The sequence below is a fragment of the Pleurodeles waltl genome, chromosome 6 (assembly GCF_031143425.1).
Source record: "Pleurodeles waltl isolate 20211129_DDA chromosome 6, aPleWal1.hap1.20221129, whole genome shotgun sequence".
In the NCBI taxonomy this organism is placed as follows: Eukaryota; Metazoa; Chordata; class Amphibia; order Caudata; family Salamandridae; genus Pleurodeles; species Pleurodeles waltl.
In genome coordinates, this window is record NC_090445.1 from 1,724,284,454 (window position 1) to 1,724,305,274 (window position 20,821).

The 20,821-nt window shown below is 52.4% G+C and overlaps 1 protein-coding gene across 4 annotated transcripts in view; it reads right to left on the bottom strand.

The window, feature by feature from the left end:
• DDR1 (discoidin domain receptor tyrosine kinase 1) overlaps positions 1-20,821 on the bottom strand; it is a 465,777-nt gene that overhangs the window by 109,207 nt on the left and 335,749 nt on the right. For all 4 annotated transcript variants that reach the window (XM_069241966.1, XM_069241967.1, XM_069241968.1 and 1 more), the window contains 3 exons: positions 16,928-17,175; positions 15,822-15,949; positions 5,093-5,293 (listed from right to left, as the gene is read on the bottom strand). In XM_069241966.1, the coding sequence (XP_069098067.1) occupies positions 5,093-5,293; positions 15,822-15,949; positions 16,928-17,175 (577 nt within the window). The remainder of the gene's footprint in view (positions 1-5,092; positions 5,294-15,821; positions 15,950-16,927; positions 17,176-20,821) is intronic.

The window sequence follows — 20,821 nt, forward strand, 5'->3', positions numbered from 1 at the left end:
CCTCGAATATAGGTACTTGCGAGTCACAGCACCTCGAGCACCCTGTATTTACATCCTACCCAAGGTACACAAAACTGATGGATTTCCACCTGGTAGGCCCATTATCTCAGGTATTGGGTCTCCCACTGAACACATCTCTGAATACATTGATTCATTTCTCCAACCCTTGGTGCGTAACCTTCCATCCTACATCCAGGACACTAGGGATCTGCTTTGCAAACTTGAGGACATAGAATGGACAGAGGAGTGTACTTTTATCTGCCTAGATGTCAGCTCGCTATACACAACCATTCCACTGGAAAAGGGCCTTGAGATGCTTTCTAAGACTCTCAGCTTACGGGATGCCACCCTATTGGAACATAACTGTATGCTTCTTGACCTCACACGCTTGGTACTTGAAAACAACGTCTTTTTACACAATGGTAACTGGTATCGCCAGTGCCAGGGTGTAGCTATGGGTGCAAAATTTTCTCCATCATATGCTAATCTGTATATGGGACAGTTTGAATCAACACATCTGTGGTCCAAATGCCCAAAACACATCACCCAGCACATTCTCTACTGGGGCAGATACATTGACGATATTTTGGCTATCTGGACGGGCAACGCCTCTGACCTCGACACACTCATTCAACATCTTAACACCAATGATTTCAACTTAAAATTCACACACAAGGTGGACCGCACTCAAATCGAATTCTTAGACCTTCTCCTTTATATCACCAACCATAGGATCACCTCTAGACTATACAGGAAACCAACTGCGTGTAACTCTATCCTACATGCACAGAGCGCCCACCCACTGACACAAATCAGAGCCATTCCCTATGGGGAAATGATCAGAGTTCGACGCAACTGCACTGACCCTGACATCTTCAAACAAGAACCCAACATACTGACACATCGCTTCCAAGCCCGTGGATACACTAAGGAACTAATTTCCACAGGGATTAAACGCATTTCTTCCAAAGACCAACACTCGCTTCTTACCAGGGGCTCCAAGAGACCACCCAGAACACCCAACTTACGTCCTATCTCCTTCATCACTCAATACAGCCCCGCCAGTAAAACCATACTCCGTGTCCTTAGGAAACATTGGCATATACTACTACTGGATTCTTGTCTCAAGAGCTATATCAACAACTCTCCAACCATGACTCACAGCAGGGGACGCACACTCAGAAACATACTGTGCCCTAGCTTTCTTATGCCCCTCACACAGACACACTCCTCCACCTGGATTCCTAGTAAACCAAGGGGCTTCTTTAAATGTGGAAACTGCATTTTGTGCCAACTGGCTCTCAACAAGACCTCTTTGTTCACATACAATACGAGCGTTACTCACAGAATTACGAGCTTTATCAACTGCAATACGCGTTTTTCTGTCTACTGTTTGATTTGTGTGTGCGGACTGATTTACGTTGGCAGCACGATACGCCCTTTGAAGGAACGGATACAAGAACACGTGAGAGCTATCAGGAACTTCAATAGCACGTACCCGATGGCCGTCCATTTTAACACTATGCATGACGAGAGGGATTTGATCAATATTAGGTTTCACGGTATCGCTCAGGTCACGGGTTCACCCAGACTAGGGGATAGAACCAGGGACCTACGGAGATGTGAGGCAGGTTGGATTCTTAAACTCCGTGCAGTAGAGCATGGACTAAACACTGACCATGAACTACATTTCTTCCTCACCTAGCTTTGTGATACATGCCCTTTTAATTTCATGTTTATACGTCGTATTTGAACATGTAACTCAGCTCATAAGGAACATGCACATTAATGCGCACCAAACTACTGTTGTATGTATTTTGCACTTGTAACCCCATTTCCACACTTACCTATTATCCTCACTGGACTATGTTGTGTCCAAGGAGGTTTCCTATTATGCCTACATTGTACTATGCAAAATGTCACTACTTATGCTCTGTTTACTTTCCTAATTATAGCTGTCAACCCTCACCCCGTTGGCACTTTTGTCACACTCTCAAGCAGGACATTTGAAGATAATTTCAACTGGTGTTTCACAACTCACTTTTAATCAGAGAAGTCAGCCGCTTTTTCACCGTCTGGGTTTCTTTTCTCTGCTTACATAGGTATTTCAGGGTTTTCAAACCCCTTTAATTCTGGAGTACTCCTGTAACACGGCCAAACTTACTGCACTCCTACGATTGCTTTCGACCCCACCATTACAAAATGGCTGCCTCTATTTTCCATACACCGACACGTATTTGGGACCTGATGAACGTTTAGTTCTCCCTTTACTTTACTCTACTGACACGCTCTTCACACTCACCAGAGACCACGGACATGCTATTATCGAATAGTTTATGAACTTAGCACTCCATTCATTATTCCGCTTTTTTACTAGTGTTACATAATTTTTCTCCAGTCTACTCCTATCATTAAAAGATGGCCGTCTCTTTTTCTCACAACATCGGCTTGCACATGGGACATCTACTTAGCACAGTCCTCCTTTTATGTTGATAAAACGCTCGCACATTAATACGTGCGGGCGTTCAACACGTCGGACGTTTCACTTCACACAACAGACGAACCGAGCTTCATCTAACAAGGTATTTCCGCCTTTTATCAGCTTCCCAGATGCTAAGACTTCCTACCTGCCCCCCTTGATACGTGGTCACCACCTCTTTGAGGTCATCAACTTGGCCGCACAATATTTACTTGCCATTTGTATTTCTGTGAATCTCCTATCCGAACCTCAGACCCGTACATCCAAACGACTTCTCTCTCCATTTACCACCCGGCACCACACACCATAGTGTGTATAGCTTATTACAGTTACTTGTCAAACTATGGTGTGTTCGTGCCCTCGTAATCTCCTAACTGACCACGGGTCCCATGGTGGTTAACTTTACTGGCGGAGCTCATTTTAATTTGCACGTTTGGTTTTTCCGATACTCTCTTTATCTTATTTTGTCTCCGGACATCCTGGTGTGTAACCAACACATGCTACAGCTCCTCGCCCGTCATGTCCGTTTTTTACACTTGTTCCTTACCGCTTAGGGACTTACTCCCTTTTGGAATTTTTTGATATATGCCGTTCTGCTTTTTCCTCATTAAACTTACGTTACTTCTGACCCATGGATAAGTCTTTTATTACTTCCAACACCCCTTTACCAGGCCCCTTCTCCCTTCTCTCCCCCCACCCCCCTAGGTGTTTTTAGTTTTACTTACTTGAAGGTTTCTGCATGAAAGTTATACTTTATACCTTCTGCATCTACTCCACCTCAGACTGCTTAATTTTCTAGGGAATCTTTGGAGGCTTATCAGGGCTTCCCCGCCTTCCTTCTTCGACAACTGGAGAAACCACACTCGACTTAGCTGATCCAGCTCTTTCTCCCAAACCTACCGACACACCAACCACGTTCGTACTCTCTCTGGCCGGACAGGCCCAGGTATGTTACGGAGTATAGGGACTTTTAGTGGGTTTCACCCACCGCCTGACACGACCTCTTTCCTTTCTACCAGTTTTAGTCACTTAGTTGTCACGTCTCTTTCTGTCCCAACACTTGCGTTGTTATTTTTACTACACATCGCCTGGGTTATTTTTGCATTATAACCTAATACGTAACTTTTCTGTACCTCCTGTTTTCTATTTTCCACTGGATCATTTGGGTGTCACATTCACGTCTTCCTTTTTTTTTTCCCCTCTCACCTCGATATTGTTAAAGGACACACTTTGAGTACACAGTTTGCCATGCCAATCACCTTCTTCTCACTAGTGTGTGCATGCTCACACATTTTAACACTAGCGGAGCACGAGTCCAATTTATTTATTTTTCTGACTTGTATATACACTGAATAATATACGACACTTAGCATTTATTATTGTTTTACAGCCTTGAAAAAGTCACTTGTGTGACGAAACACGTGTTGGCTGTTTCTCTGCATAAATGAAAAACTCATCTATGACCAACACGGTCTAAAGGATTAAAGACTTTGACCAACATCAACTTGGAATCAGTGTTTTTTTCTCCGCTTCTGGATCCACATTACCTAGGGAAACTTTTTCCCATTGATATAACCGGACTATATTTCTCTGAGTGCCTGGTCATTCTGGACTAATTTTCATTGTGTATCTGTATACACAACTTTCAGTGCTCATCGGGTAGTGGGGCACTCGACCAACTTGGCACCAGTTTCTCGCTTCTTTGACTTTGTTGCCTAATACAAACTGTAACGATACGGAGGTGCAGCACTCTGACCGCTACTACCCTTTTCGCTGTGGCTCTAGCATGGTCTCCAGGCTGTCATCTTATTCCAGAGTCTTCCCCTCATTCTTGGTCCCTCTCCTCATCCCTAGTCCTCACCTCATCCCTGGGTCTTCACCTCATCCTTGGTCCTCACCTCATAAACAGAATTTCTTCTCATCCTGGGTCCTCACACAGTTTCCAGGCTATCACCTCATCCTTGGTACTCACCTCATCCTTGGTCTTCACCCTATCCCAATCCCAGGGCCTTCCCCTCATCCTTGGTCCCCCTACTCATCCCTGGTCTTCACCTCATCCCAGGGTCTTCACCTCATCCCAGGGTCTTCACCTCATCCCTGGTCCTCACCTCATCTCAGAGCCTTCAACTGGTCCTGGGACCCTCACGCTGTTTTCAAGCTGTCACCTTATTCCAAAGTTTTTACCTCACCTATGAGCCCTCATCTCATCCCTGGTCGTCACCTCATCCCAGGGTTCTCACCTCATCCCAGACTCCTCACATCATCATAGGGTCCTCACCTCATCTCAGGGTCCTCGCGTCATCATAGGGTCCTCATCACAGAGTCCTCACATCATCCCAGTTTCCTCATCCCATGGTCCTCACCTCATCCCTGTTCTTCACCCCATCCCAGGGTCCTCACCTCATCCTTGTTCTTCACCCCATCCCAGGGTCCTCACCTCATCCCAGTATCCTCATCTCGTCTACAGACCCTCATCCTAACATCCTAGGCTCTATCACAGACTCAGGGCTGTCACTTTATTCCTAGGTCCTCACTTCATCCCAGGGACCTCACCTCCTTAATCTGCATTCCCTCTGCTCTGTACCTTCAACTCACCTCAACCCAGCGCCTCACCTGATTCCTGGCATGCAGCAAGCGCTGCCGCTGATCTTGTCCTCCAGATCGTGGCTGCTGAGGAACTGGTTGAGGTCGCCATTTTCCATGTACTCAGTGATCATACAGAGTGGGTCATCCTGCACGCACACCCCCAGGAGGCGGATGATGTTGGGGTCCTTCAGGCGGGACATAATTTTCACCTCTTTTAGGAAATCGTTCCTGCAGCCAGAGACATAGAGAGGGGAAGCAGTTTGGAATGAGGGCACTGCTTTAGTTTGTAATCATGAAGAGTTAAATGTGGGTTTGGGTGAGAGAGCAGTGGGGGGAGGAGTGAAGGGGACAGGCTGAGGAGGAGACTGTGAAGAACAGATTGTGGGACAAAGGGTGAGTGAGAGAGAGTGAATCTTGAGAAGTACCATCTTTTTGGCATGTTACCCCCAATTTCTGCCTGATGTCAGTGTGTTTGACTGTGTCATTGGGATCCTGCTAACCAGGACCCCAGTACTTATGCTCTCCCCTCAAATTTGTCACTATGTACTGGTAACCCAGTATTTCATCCCAAATTGGCATACTGGTCACCCCTTGTAAGTCCCTAGTATATGGTACTTAGGTCCCCAAGGCATTGGGGCTCCAGGGGATCCCTATGGGCTGCAGCATTACTTTTGCCACCCAGAGGGAGCCCATGCAAAGACTTCTGCAGGACTGCCATTGCAGCCTGCGTGAAATGGTGCATGGACCCTTGCACAATCATTTCCACTGTACTAGGTCACTTTAAAGTCACCAATATGTCAGGTCTTGCACTACCAGAGGTGCCCCACATCGTCCAGGACCATTTCCCTGGACTTCGTGAGTGCGGGACGCCATTTTACGTGTGCACTGGACATAGGTCAATACGTATGTCCAGCTTCACAATGGTAACTCCGAATATGGCCATGTAAGGTGTCTAACACCCAGGAATTGTACCCCAATACTGATTCTAGTATTGGTTGTTCAATTCGATGCACTCTGGGGGCTCCAAAGTGGACCCCCAGTACTGCCAATCCAGGCTTCTGAGGTTTTCCAGGCAGCCCCAGCTGCTGTCACCTCTCAGACAGCTCCAGCCCAGGAAGGCAGAACAACGCATTTCCTATGGGAGAGGGGTGTTACACCCTCTCCCTTTGGAAATAGGTGTTACAGGCATGGGAGGGGTAGCCTACCCCAGCCTCTGGAAATGCTTTGATGGGCACAGATGGTGCCCTCCTTGCATAATCTAGTCTACACCAGTTCAGGGACCCCCAGTCCCGCCTCTGGTACATAAATGGACACAAGAAAGGGGAATGACCACTCCCTTGTCCATCACCACCCTAGGGGTGGTGCCCAGAATTCCTCCAGAGTGTCCCTGGGTTTTTGCCATCTTGGATTCCAAGGTGGTGGGACACTTTGGGAGCATCTGAGTGGCCAGTGCCAGCAGGTGATGTCAAAGCCCTCCCCTGATAGGTGTTTACCTGTGCAGCTGACCAATCACCCTCTCCGGGCTAATTAGGGGCTCTCCTGGTTGTTTCCTCAGATTCGGATTGGAAGACTCCAGCAGGAATAGTCTGCATCCTTTACTTCATCTTCTACTGACGAAACTGCTTCTGGACCCTCTAGGAACTCTACAAACTGCAACAAAGAAGCTAAGACGACTTCTGCAACTTTGTATTTTCAGCTCCTGCCAACAACTGCAACTGTTTCCAGGTTGTGCATCCTCCAAATATTGGCTGTCTTCAGCCTGCACCAGAAGAACGATGGAATCACCCTTGAAGTGAAGGAGTCACTTCCCTGCTTCAGCAGGCACCTCTCTGCAGCGACAACTGGTGGCGTGGGTCCCCTCTCCTTACGACAAGCCTGGAACTAGCAACACCTGTGGTGGTCTGAAGTGACACCGACTGTCCCAAGGTCCAGCAGTCTAACTTTGGTGGAGGTAAGAGCTTGCCTTCCAATGCAAGACAGTACTCCGGTGCACCGCATGATTTGCAGTTGCCAAGGCTTGTGTTCGACCTTCCACAAAATTCTTCATGCACAGCACAGCTCAGGTCCCCAGCACTCCTTCCTGTGACGCAAAGCTTCCTGAGTGGTTCTCCGGCAGTGTGGGATCTGTTTGTGTCGTGCTGCGTGGGCTTCCATTTGCACCTTCTTTGCCCCCGTGCTGTGGGACCCTTGTGCACGCTGCCTGGTCTTCAGAGGGCTCTCTGAGTTGCTGAGAGCCCCTTCGGTCTCTCCCTCCTGGGTAGAGGCCACCAGGTCCCTCCTGGTCCCAGGCAGTGCCATTTTCCGCTAACTGCGAGCTTTGCGTGTGCCATAGCCTGTTGGCGGAATCCAGCGACGCAAACCGGACTGCAGTCATCCATCCGGCTTGGGAGATCATCTGCACCAACCAGGAACCCACATCTGTCTTCTTGGGTACAGTACTGACTGTTCTTCACCGGTGGCTCCTCTTTTGCACCTTCATCCAGGTTAGCAGGGGCTCCTGTTCTCCCTGGACTCTTGAGTGCTTCTTGGACTTGGTCCCCTTCTTCCACAGGTCTTCAGGTCCAGGAATCCATTGCTGGTGTCTTGCAGTCTCTTCTGGTTCTTGCATTATCTTCTATCATGACGTCTTGTGTGTTATATGAAACTTTCTGTTATTTAAGCCTTCTTTCCTGGGCTCTGGGGTGGGTTTTATTACGTACCTTTGGTGTTTTCTTACACTCCCAGCGCCCCTCGACACACTACACTTGCCTAGGTGGGAAACCTAGAGAGGGCGAGGGACAGAAGGTGTGGAAGTGAGGGCGAGGGATAGGGGGTGTGGAAGTGAGGGACAGAGGGCGTGGAAGTGAGGGTGAGGGACAGGTGCTGTGAGACAGAGGGCGTGGGCTAGAGGGTGTAGGATAGAGGGTTTGGGACAGAGGGTGTGAGATAGAGGGTGTGGGACTGAGGGTGAGGGACAGAGGGGGAGGGACAGAGGGTGTAGGACAGAGGGTGAGGGACAGAGGCTGTGAGGTAGAGGGTGAGTAAGAAGGTTGAGGGGACACTGGGTGTGGGATAGAGGGTGAGTACCACACTACCACAAAGAGAGCATGAGTATTATCTACTTTAGCCTCTCTTAAGCCTCTGAGGAACCCCTGGACTCTGTGCACACTATATCTCAGGTTGAGGGGTCTGAGGGTGAGGTACAGAGGGTGTGGAATGGTGTGGGACAGAGAGTGTGAGAAAGAGGGTGTAGGACAGAGGGTGAAGGGCTGTGAGATAGGGGGTGTAGGACAGAGGCTGTGAGATAGAGGGTGAGGGATAGAGGGTGTAGGACAGAGGGTGTGGGACAGATGGTGTGAGATAGAGGGATAAAGGGCGTAGGACAGAGGGTGGGGGACAGAGAGTGTGAGATAGAGGGTGTGGGACAGATGGTGTAGGATGGAGGGTGAGGGATAAAGGGTGTGAGACACAAGGTGAGGGACAGAGGTTGTGAGGTAGAGGGTGAGTGATAGAGGGTGTGGGACAGAGGCTGTGAGATAGAGGGTGTGAGATAGATGGTGGGAGATAGAGGGTGTAGAACAGAGGGTGTGAGATGGAGGGTGAGGGACAGAGGGTGTGGAACAGAGGGTGTGAGATAGAGGGTGTGGAACAGAGGGTGGAGGTCAGAGGGTGTGAGATAGAGGGTGTGGAACAGAGGGTGTAGAACAGAGGGTGAGGGACAGAGGGTGTGAGATAGAGGGTGTAGGACAGAGGGTGTGGGACAGAGGCTGTGAGGTAGATGGTGTAGGACAGAGGGCGAAAGGCTGTGAGATAGAGGGTGTGAGATAGAGGGTGAGGGATAGAGGGTGTAGGACAGAGGCTCTGAGATAGAGGGTGTGAGGTAGAGGGTGAGGGATAGAGTGTGTAGAACAGAGGGTGTGAGATGGAGGGTGAGGGACAGAGTGTGTGGAACAGAGGGTGTAGGTCAGAGGGTGTGGGACAGAGGGTGTGAGATAGAGGGTGTGGAACAGAGGGTGTAGAACAGAGGGTGTAGAACAGAGGGTGATGAACAGAGGGTGTGAGATAGAGGGTGAGGGACAGAGGGCGTAGGACAGAGGGTGTGAGGTGGAGGGTGAGAGACAGAGGGTGTAGGAGAGAGGGTGAGGGACAGAGGGTGTATGACAGAGGGTGTACGTCAGAGGGTGTGAGGTGGAGGGTGAGAGACAGAGGGTGTAGGACAGAGGGTGAGGGACAGAGGGTGTGAGACAGAGGGTGTAGGACAGAGGGGGTGGGACAGAGGGTGTAGGACACAGGGTGAGGGACAGAGGGTGTAGGACAGAGGGTGTGGGACAGAGGGTGTGAGATAGAGGGTGTGGAACAGAGGGTGTAGAACAGAGGGTGATGGACAGAGGGTGTGAGATAGAGGGCGAGGGAAAGAGGGCGTAGGACAGAGGGTGTGAGATAGAGGGTGAGGGACAGAGGGTGTAGGACAGAGGGTGTAGGTCAGAGGGTGTGAGATGGAGGGTGAGGGACAGAGGGTGTAGGACAGAGGGTGAGGGACAGATGGTGTGAGACAGAGGGTGTAGGACAGAGGGTGATGGACAGAGGGTGTAGGACGGAGGGTGTGGGATAGAGGGTGTAGGACAGAGGGTGTGGGACAGAGGCTGTGAGGTAGAGGGTGTAGGACCAAGGGTGTGAGATAGAGGGTGAGTAAACAGGTTGAGGGGGACCAAGGGTGAGGGACAGAGGGTGTGGAAGACAGGGTTGGGACAGAGAGTGTGAGAGAGGGTAAAGTACAGAGGGTGTAGGATAGAGGGTGAGGGACAGAGGGTGTGGGATAGAGGGTGTAGGACAGAGGGTGAGGGACAGAGGGTGTAGGATAGAGGTTGAGGGACAGAGGGTGTGAGATAGAGGGTGAGGGACAGAGGGTGTAGGATAGAGGGTGTGGGACAGAGGGTGTGAGATAGAGGTTGTAGGACAGAGGGTGAGGGATAGGGTGTGAGACAGAGGGTGTGGGTGAGAGGGTGAGGAACAGAAGGTGTGGAAGTGAGGGCGAGGTACAGTAGGTGTGGAAGTGAGGGCGAGGGACAGAAGGTGTGGAATTGAGGGCGAGAGACAGTGGGCGTGGAAGTGAGGGCGAGGGACAGGTGCTGTGAGATAGAGGGCGTTTTGATAGAGGGTGTAGGACAGAGGGTGTGGGACAGAGGGTGAGGGGCAGAGGGTGAGGGGCAGAGGGTGTGAGATAGAGGGCGATGGGCAGAGGGTGTGGGACAGAGGGTGTGAGATAGAGGGTGAGGGACAGAGGGTGAGGGACAGAGGGTGAGGGACAAAGGGTGTGGGACAGAGGGTGTAGGCCAGAGGGTGTGGGAGACAGGGGGTAGGCCAGAGGGTGAGGGACAGAGGGTGTGGGACAGAGGGTGTAGGCCAGAGGCTGTGGGATAGAGGGTGGGAGATAGAGGGTGTAGGACAGAGGGTGTGAGATAGAGGGTGTAGGACAGAGGGTGTGGGATAGAGGGTGTAGGACAGTGTGTGAGGGACAGAGGGTGTAGGACAGAGGGTGTGGGATAGAGGGTGTAGGACAGAGGGCGAGGGATAGAGGGTGTAGAACAGGGGGTGTGGGACAGAGGCTGTGAGGTAGAGGGTGTAGGACCAAGGGTGTGAGACAGAGGGTGAGTAAACAGGTTGAGGGGGAGCAAGGGTGAGGGACAGAGGGTGTGGAAGACAGCGTGTGGGACAGAGAGTGTGAGGCAGATGGTGTGAGATAGAGGGTGTAGAACAGAGGGTGAGGGACAGAGGGTGTGGGATAGAGGGTGGGAGATAGAGGGTGTAGGACAGAGGGTGTGAGATAGAGGGTGTAGGACAGAGGGTGTGGGACAGAGGGTGTGAGATAGAGGGTGTGGGATAGAGGGTGTAGGACAGTGGGTGAGGGACAGAGAGTGTAGGACAGAGGAGGTAGGACAGAGGCTGTGGGATAGAGGGTGTAGGACAGAGGGCGAGGGATAGAGGGTGTAGGACAGAGGGTGTGGGACTGAGGGTGAGGGACAGAGGGGGAGGGACAGAGGGTGTAGGACAGAGGGTGAGGGACAGAGGCTGTGAGGTAGAGGGTGAGTAAGAAGGTTGAGGGGACACTGGGTGTGGGATAGAGGGTGAGTACCACACTACCACAAAGAGAGCATGAGTATTATCTACTTTAGCCTCTCTTAAGCCTCTGAGGAACCCCTGGACTCTGTGCACACTATATCTCAGGTTGAGGGGTCTGAGGGTGAGGTACAGAGGGTGTGGAATGGTGTGGGACAGAGAGTGTGAGAAAGAGGGTGTAGGACAGAGGGTGAAGGGCTGTGAGATAGGGGGTGTAGGACAGAGGCTGTGAGATAGAGGGTGAGGGATAGAGGGTGTAGGACAGAGGGTGTGGGACAGATGGTGTGAGATAGAGGGATAAAGGGCGTAGGACAGAGGGTGGGGGACAGAGAGTGTGAGATAGAGGGTGTGGGACAGATGGTGTAGGATGGAGGGTGAGGGATAAAGGGTGTGAGACACAAGGTGAGGGACAGAGGTTGTGAGGTAGAGGGTGAGTGATAGAGGGTGTGGGACAGAGGCTGTGAGATAGAGGGTGTGAGATAGATGGTGGGAGATAGAGGGTGTAGAACAGAGGGTGTGAGATGGAGGGTGAGGGACAGAGGGTGTGGAACAGAGGGTGTGAGATAGAGGGTGTGGAACAGAGGGTGGAGGTCAGAGGGTGTGGGACAGAGGGTGTGAGATAGAGGGTGTGGAACAGAGGGTGTAGAACAGAGGGTGAGGGACAGAGGGTGTGAGATAGAGGGTGTAGGACAGAGGGTGTGGGACAGAGGCTGTGAGGTAGATGGTGTAGGACAGAGGGCGAAAGGCTGTGAGATAGAGGGTGTGAGATAGAGGGTGAGGGATAGAGGGTGTAGGACAGAGGCTCTGAGATAGAGGGTGTGAGGTAGAGGGTGAGGGATAGAGTGTGTAGAACAGAGGGTGTGAGATGGAGGGTGAGGGACAGAGTGTGTGGAACAGAGGGTGTAGGTCACAGGGTGTGGGACAGAGGGTGTGAGATAGAGGGTGAGGGACAGAGGGCGTAGGACAGAGGGTGTGAGGTGGAGGGTGAGAGACAGAGGGTGTAGGAGAGAGGGTGAGGGACAGAGGGTGTATGACAGAGGGTGTACGTCAGAGGGTGTGAGGTGGAGGGTGAGAGACAGAGGGTGTAGGACAGAGGGTGAGGGACAGAGGGTGTGAGACAGAGGGTGTAGGACAGAGGGGGTGGGACAGAGGGTGTAGGACACAGGGTGAGGGACAGAGGGTGTAGGACAGAGGGTGTGGGACAGAGGGTGTGAGATAGAGGGTGTGGAACAGAGGGTGTAGAACAGAGGGTGATGGACAGAGGGTGTGAGATAGAGGGCGAGGGAAAGAGGGCGTAGGACAGAGGGTGTGAGATAGAGGGTGAGGGACAGAGGGTGTAGGACAGAGGGTGTAGGTCAGAGGGTGTGAGATGGAGGGTGAGGGACAGAGGGTGTAGGACAGAGGGTGAGGGACAGATGGTGTGAGACAGAGGGTGTAGGACAGAGGGTGATGGACAGAGGGTGTAGGACGGAGGGTGTGGGATAGAGGGTGTAGGACAGAGGGTGTGGGACAGAGGCTGTGAGGTAGAGGGTGTAGGACCAAGGGTGTGAGATAGAGGGTGAGTAAACAGGTTGAGGGGGACCAAGGGTGAGGGACAGAGGGTGTGGAAGACAGGGTTGGGACAGAGAGTGTGAGAGAGGGTAAAGTACAGAGGGTGTAGGATAGAGGGTGAGGGACAGAGGGTGTGGGATAGAGGGTGTAGGACAGAGGGTGAGGGACAGAGGGTGTAGGATAGAGGTTGAGGGACAGAGGGTGTGAGATAGAGGGTGAGGGACAGAGGGTGTAGGATAGAGGGTGTGGGACAGAGGGTGTGAGATAGAGGTTGTAGGACAGAGGGTGAGGGATAGGGTGTGAGACAGAGGGTGTGGGTGAGAGGGAGAGGAACAGAAGGTGTGGAAGTGAGGGCGAGGTACAGTAGGTGTGGAAGTGAGGGCGAGGGACAGAAGGTGTGGAATTGAGGGCGAGAGACAGTGGGCGTGGAAGTGAGGGCGAGGGACAGGTGCTGTGAGATAGAGGGCGTTTTGATAGAGGGTGTAGGACAGAGGGTGTGGGACAGAGGGTGAGGGGCAGAGGGTGTGAGATAGAGGGCGATGGGCAGAGGGTGTGGGACAGAGGGTGTGAGATAGAGGGTGAGGGACAGAGGGTGAGGGACAGAGGGTGAGGGACAAAGGGTGTGGGACAGAGGGTGTAGGCCAGAGGGTGTGGGAGACAGGGGGTAGGCCAGAGGGTGAGGGACAGAGGGTGTGGGACAGAGGGTGTAGGCCAGAGGCTGTGGGATAGAGGGTGGGAGATAGAGGGTGTAGGACAGAGGGTGTGAGATAGAGGGTGTAGGACAGAGGGTGTGGGATAGAGGGTGTAGGACAGTGTGTGAGGGACAGAGGGTGTAGGACAGAGGGTGTGGGATAGAGGGTGTAGGACAGAGGGCGAGGGATAGAGGGTGTAGAACAGGGGGTGTGGGACAGAGGCTGTGAGGTAGAGGGTGTAGGACCAAGGGTGTGAGACAGAGGGTGAGTAAACAGGTTGAGGGGGAGCAAGGGTGAGGGACAGAGGGTGTGGAAGACAGCGTGTGGGACAGAGAGTGTGAGGCAGATGGTGTGAGATAGAGGGTGTAGAACAGAGGGTGAGGGACAGAGGGTGTGGGATAGAGGGTGGGAGATAGAGGGTGTAGGACAGAGGGTGTGAGATAGAGGGTGTAGGACAGAGGGTGTGGGACAGAGGGTGTGAGATAGAGGGTGTGGGATAGAGGGTGTAGGACAGTGGGTGAGGGACAGAGAGTGTAGGACAGAGGAGGTAGGACAGAGGCTGTGGGATAGAGGGTGTAGGACAGAGGGCGAGGGATAGAGGGTGTAGGACAGAGGGTGTGGGACAGAGGGTAAGGGGCAGAGGGTGTAGGACAGAGGGTGTAGGCCAGAGGGTGTGGGGTAGAGGGTGGGAGATAGAGGGTGTGGGACAGAGAGTGTGAGATAGAGGGTGTAGGACAGAGGGTGAGGAACAGAGGGTGAGGGACAGAGGGTGGTCAGAGGGTGTAGGCCAGAGGGTGTGGGATAGAGGGTGGGAGATAGAGGGTGTAGGACAGAGGGTGTGAGATAGAGGGTGTAGGACAGAGGGTGTGGGATAGAGGGTGTAGGACAGTGGGTGAGGGACAGAGGGTGTAGGACAGAGGCTGTGGGATAGAGGGTGTAGGACAGAGGGTGTGGGATAGAGGGTGTAGGACAGAGGGTGTGGGACAGAGGCTGTGAGGTAGAGGGTGTAGGACCAAGGGTGTGAGACAGAGGGTGAGTAAACAGGTTGAGGGGGACCAAGGGTGAGGGAGAGAGGATGTGGAAGACAGGGTGTGGGACAGAGCGTGTGAGGCAGAGGGTGTGAGATAGAGGGTGTAGGACAGAGGGGGTGGGACAGAGGGTGTGAGATAGAGGGCGAGGAATAGAGGGTGTAGGACAGAGGGTGTGAGATAGAGGGTGTAGGACAGAGGGTGTGGGATAGAGGGTGTAGGACAGTGGGTGAGGGACAGAGGGTGTAGGACAGAGGCTGTGGGATAGAGGGTGTAGGACAGAGGGTGTGGGATAGAGGGTGTAGGACAGAGGGTGTGGGACAGAGGCTGTGAGGTAGAGGGTGTAGGACCAAGGGTGTGAGACAGAGGGTGAGTAAACAGGTTGAGGGGGACCAAGGGTGAGGGAGAGAGGATGTGGAAGACAGGGTGTGGGACAGAGCGTGTGAGGCAGAGGGTGTGAGATAGAGGGTGTAGGACAGAGGGGGTGGGACAGAGGGTGTGAGATAGAGGGCGAGGAATAGAGGGTGTAGGACAGAGGGAAGGGGACAGAGGGTGTAGGACAGAGGGTGAGGCACAGAGGGTGTGGGACAGAGGCTGTGAGATAGAGGGTGAGGGATGGAGGGTGTAGGACAGAGGGTGAGGGACAGAGAGTGTGAGATAGAGGGTGTAGGACAGAGGGGATGGGATGGAGTTGTAGGACAGAGGGTGTAGGACAGAGGGGGTGAGATAGAGAGTGTAGGACAGAGGGGAAGGGACAGAGGGTGACCTCACACTTAGTAACTTTGCACCTAACCTTCACTAAGTGAGGGTTAGAGATATAGGTGAATTATAAGTTACTTTAGTGCAGTGTAAAATGGCTGTGAGTGGCAGTCCTGTGTAAGAATTGTCTGAGCTCCCTATGGGTGGCCAAAGAAATGCTGCAGCCCATAGGGATCTCCTGGAACCCCAATACCCTGGGTACCTAGGTACCATATACTAGGGAATTATAAGGGTGTTTCAGTGTGCTAATCAGAATTGGTAAAAAATGGCCACTAGCCTATAGTGACAATTTTAAAGGCAGAGAGAGCATAAGCACTGAGGTTCTGGTTAGCATAGCCTCAGTGTCACAGTTAGTCACTACAAAGGGACACACATTCAGGCCACAAACTATGAGCACTGGGGTCCTGGCTAGCAGGATCCCAGTGAGACAGGCAAAAACAAACTGACATACGTGTAAAAATGGGGGTAACATGCTAGGCAAGATGGTACTTTCCTACAGAGGGTGAGTGGCTGATAGGAGAGGATATAAATTCAGAGGGAGAAGGGAGTGACGTGGCAGAGTGAGAGGGTGAGGAGAGAGCACACAGCATGGGGGTGTGGAGCGGGGGGAGTCGGAGGAACACACCATACCTGGCATTCTTGGTGGCATCGGCGCGCAGTATCTTGACAGCCACCATCAGGGGGCGTCCCTTGCGTATATTGAAGGGAAACTCGAGGCTCAGAAGGTCCTGCGGGCTGTCAATCTCACACAAGTGGACCTGGGGTGGAGCAGAGAAACATGGGGTTCACAGAAGCACGGGGAGCACAGAAGCACATGGTAGATACACAGAGGGAGAGGGGACAGAAAGCAGTGGTGCATGCCTTAGTCGAGATTTGACTGGAATGATAAAAGCACTTCTGAGCAGCAGAGATATTTCCAGCAGTGAGTTGGTGCAGGCCTCGCTCTTGACAAGGCTCCCAAGTTCACACGTTCCTGCATCCGAACCCAAAAGAGACATGAGACAGGAAGAGTCTCCCTTGGAAAGTCCATGACCTACCTCCCTTGGGGAGTCCATGACTCACCTCCATTGGGGAGTCTATGACCTACCTCCCTTGGTGAGTCCATGACCTACCTCCCTTGGGGAGTCCATGACTTACCTCTCCGAACTGGCCCTCGCCCAGCTTCACACCTTCCTGCATCTGAACCCAAAAGACACATGGCACAGGAAGAGCCTCCCTTGGGGAGTCCATGTCCTACCTCCCTTGGGGGTCCATGAGCTATCTCCCTTGGGGAGTCCATGACTCACCTCCAATGGGGAGTCTATGACCTACCTCCCTTGGTAAGTCCATGAGCTACCTCCCTTGGGGAGTCTATGACTCACCTCTCCAAACTGGCTCTCGTCCAGCTTCACACCTTCCTGCACCCGAACCCAAAAGACACGTGGCACAGGAAGAGCCTCCATTGGGGAGTCTATGCCCTACGTCCCTTGGGGAGTCTATGACTTACCTCTCCAAACTGGCCCTTGTCCAACTTCACACCTTCCTGCATCCGAACCCAAAAGACACGTGGCACAGGAAGAGCCTCCCTTGGGGAGTCCATGACTTACCTCCCTTGGGGAGTCTATGACTTACCTCTGCAAACTGGCCTTCGCCCAGCTTCACACCTTCCTGCATCCGAACCCAAAAGACACATGGCACAGGAAGAGCCTCCACTGGGGAGTCTATGCCCTATATCCCTTGGGGAGTCTATGACTCACCTCTCCGAATTGGCCCTCGCCCAGCTTCTCCTTGAAGATGAGCCGGGCCCGGGGGAACTCCCCCACTGCGATGTCCCTTCCGGCCAGGGCGTCCACAGTCACGGCAGGGACCGCATAGGTGTTGTTTCCTGTCACCCCCTGCAGGTTGATGATGTCCGCCTCGGCGTAGTGGGGGACATTGTTCGGGAAGCCCTGGAGAGGGACCCCAGGCTTGGAGGACTCGGGCTCCATGTAGTCGGCACCACAGACTGCAGAGGGAACAAGAGAGAGAGAGAAACCTTTCTTGAGACTGGTATCCAGGTCAGGTAGTGGCTGGGGTCAGAAGGTGGCACCTCCTTGAGTCTTCTGGAGGGACATGTCAGAGAAACAGTGGGTATGTCAGTGACCGAAGACTTACACATCTCCCTATCAGGGACCGAAGTCCTACACATCTCCCTATCAGTGACCAAAGACTTACACATCTTCCTAGCAGTGACCGAAGACTTACAAGTCTCCCTATCAGTGACCAAAGACTTACACATCTTCCTGGCAGTGACCGGAGACTTACATGTCTCCCTATCAGTGACCAAAGATTTACATATCTCCCTATCAGTGACCAAAGACTTACAAGTCTCCCTATCAGTGACCAAAAACTTACACATCTTCCTATCAGTGACAGAATACTTGCACATTGCTCTTTCAGTGACCAGAAACCTACATGTCTCCCTATCAGTGACCGAAGACTTGCACATCTCCCTATCAGTGACCAAAGACTTACACATCTTCCTATCAGTGACCAGCGCCTGTCACGTCTCCCTATCAGTGACTGAAGACTTGCACATCTCTGTATCAGTGAGTGGAGACTTAAATGTTTCCCTGTCAGTGACCAAGGACTTGCACATGTCCATATCATCTCTTACTGACCCATTGCAGATCAAGTACTGAGGATGTGAGAGGTGCTGGTAAACACTGGAGAACTGGAAGAGTAGGCATCAGACAGGAAATCACAGGCACATTATTACACACACAGCTTTTCAACATGTGCCTTGCCTGGCACATGTTGCAAAGCTGGTTCTGGTCATAAATACAGTTAATAATGTTATGCAGATCTGTAGAGTTCACCATCACCCAGGAGAGTATCCTGGTGCTCGGCAGGTGTGAATCTAGCCAAACCTGAGTCCTAGTGGGACTACTCCAAAAGCCAGGACTTCAGCTTCTTGTGGAATTCAAGAAGTGAGAATGAGGCATGCTGTAGCATGTAGGATACCCTAAAGGGTTGCAAATGTGGCGTCTGGGAGACCCTGGACCAGGGCACTACTGCCATCCAGGAACAAGAGCTTATACAGCAGCTTTGAAGTTGGTTCCTGAGAGGATCGTTTTTACTTTGTTCCTTAGACAGCTGATACCAGGCCATCTTTGTTTTCTTGGCAATATTTTTGAGGGCGAGGATGGTGCCCAGGGTAAATCCGAGTGACTTGGTGTTCAGTGAAAGTTCGAGTTCAAAGCTGGAAGGTTCATGTCATTGGCCAAGGTTTGTTTGTTGTTCTTGGCAAACAACAGGAATTGTGTCTTGGTTGGTTTGAGCTTCAGGTCATCCTAGTCTGGATGAGGTGCAGGCCATGTCCAAAGTGTTGCATGTGTAGAGCAAAGGAGACTTTCAAGTAGAGCTGTGTATTATCAGCATACCGGGGACTCTTAATGCTGTTTTCTCTGAGTTGAGGACCAAGTGGCTCCATGGAGAGGTTGAAGATGGCAGTAGAGAGTACTGGGCCATGGGGCACTCCACAAGTGATGGAGATCGTCTGTCACCAGGAGGTGCCCATGTAAACAAACTGGAAATGTAAGCTGGAAAGGTAGGAGGAGAACCAGGAAAGGAAGTTGCCTGTGAATCCCATTCGAGTTTTTGAGAATGAATAAGGGTGGGATAGTCAACTGTGTCAAAAGCAGCTGAGAAGTTCACCAGTATACGGAAGCAGGGGTCATCTTCATCTGTAGTCAGGAGACAATGGCCCTCATTATGACCTTGTCAGACGGCTTCTCCGACCGCCGGGTGGCCGCCAATGCGGCCGCACTCCCGCCGCGGCCATCAGGGGATCCCCACTGGGCCGCAACACAGGAGCCGGCTCCAAATAGAGCCGGTGGTGTTGCGGCCGCGCGACGGGTGCAGTTGCACCCGTCGCGCTTTTCACTGTCTGCATAGTCACATAGTGGCTTTCCACCAGCCTTTTCATGGCGGTGCAAACCGCCATGAAAAGGCTGGCGGGGGGGGACTCGTAATCCCCTGCTTGCAGCGCTGCCCTGGAGGATTACTCCCGCCGGGACTAAAGTGGCGGGAAACCACCGGTCCCGGTGGTGTGGCCGCGGCGCTTCCGCCGCGGTCATAATCCCCAGGATTTCACCGCCAGCCTGCTGGTGGTGAAATCTGCCAAAACAACCCTGGCGGTCTTTGACCGCCAGGGTTGTAATGGCCCCCAATGTCTACACTGAGGCGGTCATTCTGACCCTGGCGGTAAAAACCGCCAGGGCCGTGGTCCGCGGGAGCACCGCCAACAGGCTGGCGGTGCTCCTTTGGGCATTCTGACCGCCAGAAACGGAAAGTCGGCGGTCTCCCGCCGGCTTTCCGCTGCCCAGGGGAATCCTCCACTGAAATTCGCGACGGGTGCTACTGCACCCGTCGCACCCCTTCCACTCCGCCGGCTCCATTCGGAGCCGGCTTCCTCGTGGAAGGGTGTTTCCCGCTGGGCTGGCGGGCGGCCTTTTGGCGGTCGCCCGCCAGCCCAGTGGGAAACCCAGAATGACCGCTGCGGTCTTTTGACCGCGGTACGGTCTTCTGGCGGTTCCCGCTTGGCGGGCGGCTCCCGCCGCCCGCCAAGCTCAGAATCACCCCCTGAGTGAGGTAGCAGTCTCTCCACTGCAACGTGATCTGAGGCCAGATTGGTAGTCATGCAGGACGTGGCTGGCGCTGATGTGATTGTATGGTTGACTGCAGACCAACTTTTCAGTTACTTTGTTGACGTAGAGTAGGTGAGCGATGAGCTAATAGCGGGCAAGGCAATCAGAGTCCTATGTAAATTTCCTTAGGGCTGGGTGGACCTGGCATGTCTTACAGCATCTGGGAATATGCCTTGATAGAGGGAGGTGCTGACAATAGTGAGAAGAGTTGAAAGAGCTTCCCTGAAGAGTGCCTCAACAAGGGTAAGACATTATCTTCATAGAATGTGGCTTTGAGGGATTTGAGTATGCTGAAAAGCTCTGAGAGACATAGGTCTTTGAAGGATGACCACTGCTGGATTCTATCAGAAGGGGTGGGTCTGGAGGGAGGAGCTGGCTTGGTGTGGTTGATGTGCTATTGAATCTCCTGTGTTTTTTCACTAAAGAAGAGGTTGACGGCATTGTGCTTGATGGTGGAGTGGGGGATAGGTGGGTCAGGTAGGGGCTGATGCAGTGCCTAGTTGTCTTGAAGAATGCTGCGCTTCTGTTGGCTGCTTCATTGTTGGTGCAGTACTTTGATTTGGCTGCTGTGATGAGTTGTCTGGATGTGGCAGTGGGAGTCGTCAGTTGAAGGTGTTCTGTTTTTCTTTGATTTTCATTCTTGTCTGCAGATGGAGTGTTTCTCTGTTGGCAATGTCTTTGGAGTGCCAGGGTGCTCAAGGTTTCACCTTCTACTTGTGTGTTATAGTTGGGATCATGGGCGTGTGCATGGTTTTCCAAAGAAGCGTTGAAGACCTTGACTTGAAGTTGGCAGGGCAACAGCTTGTGTTGTCTGGAAGGTTGACATCACCTTGGAGGGCATGTTGGATTGATGAGGTGGTGAGGAGATCTGAGAATTTACTGATGCTTTGAGGTTTATTATCTTCAAGCCATTAAGCAACAGTGCTTTGTTATTTCATCAGCAACCCAACGATTAATAATGCC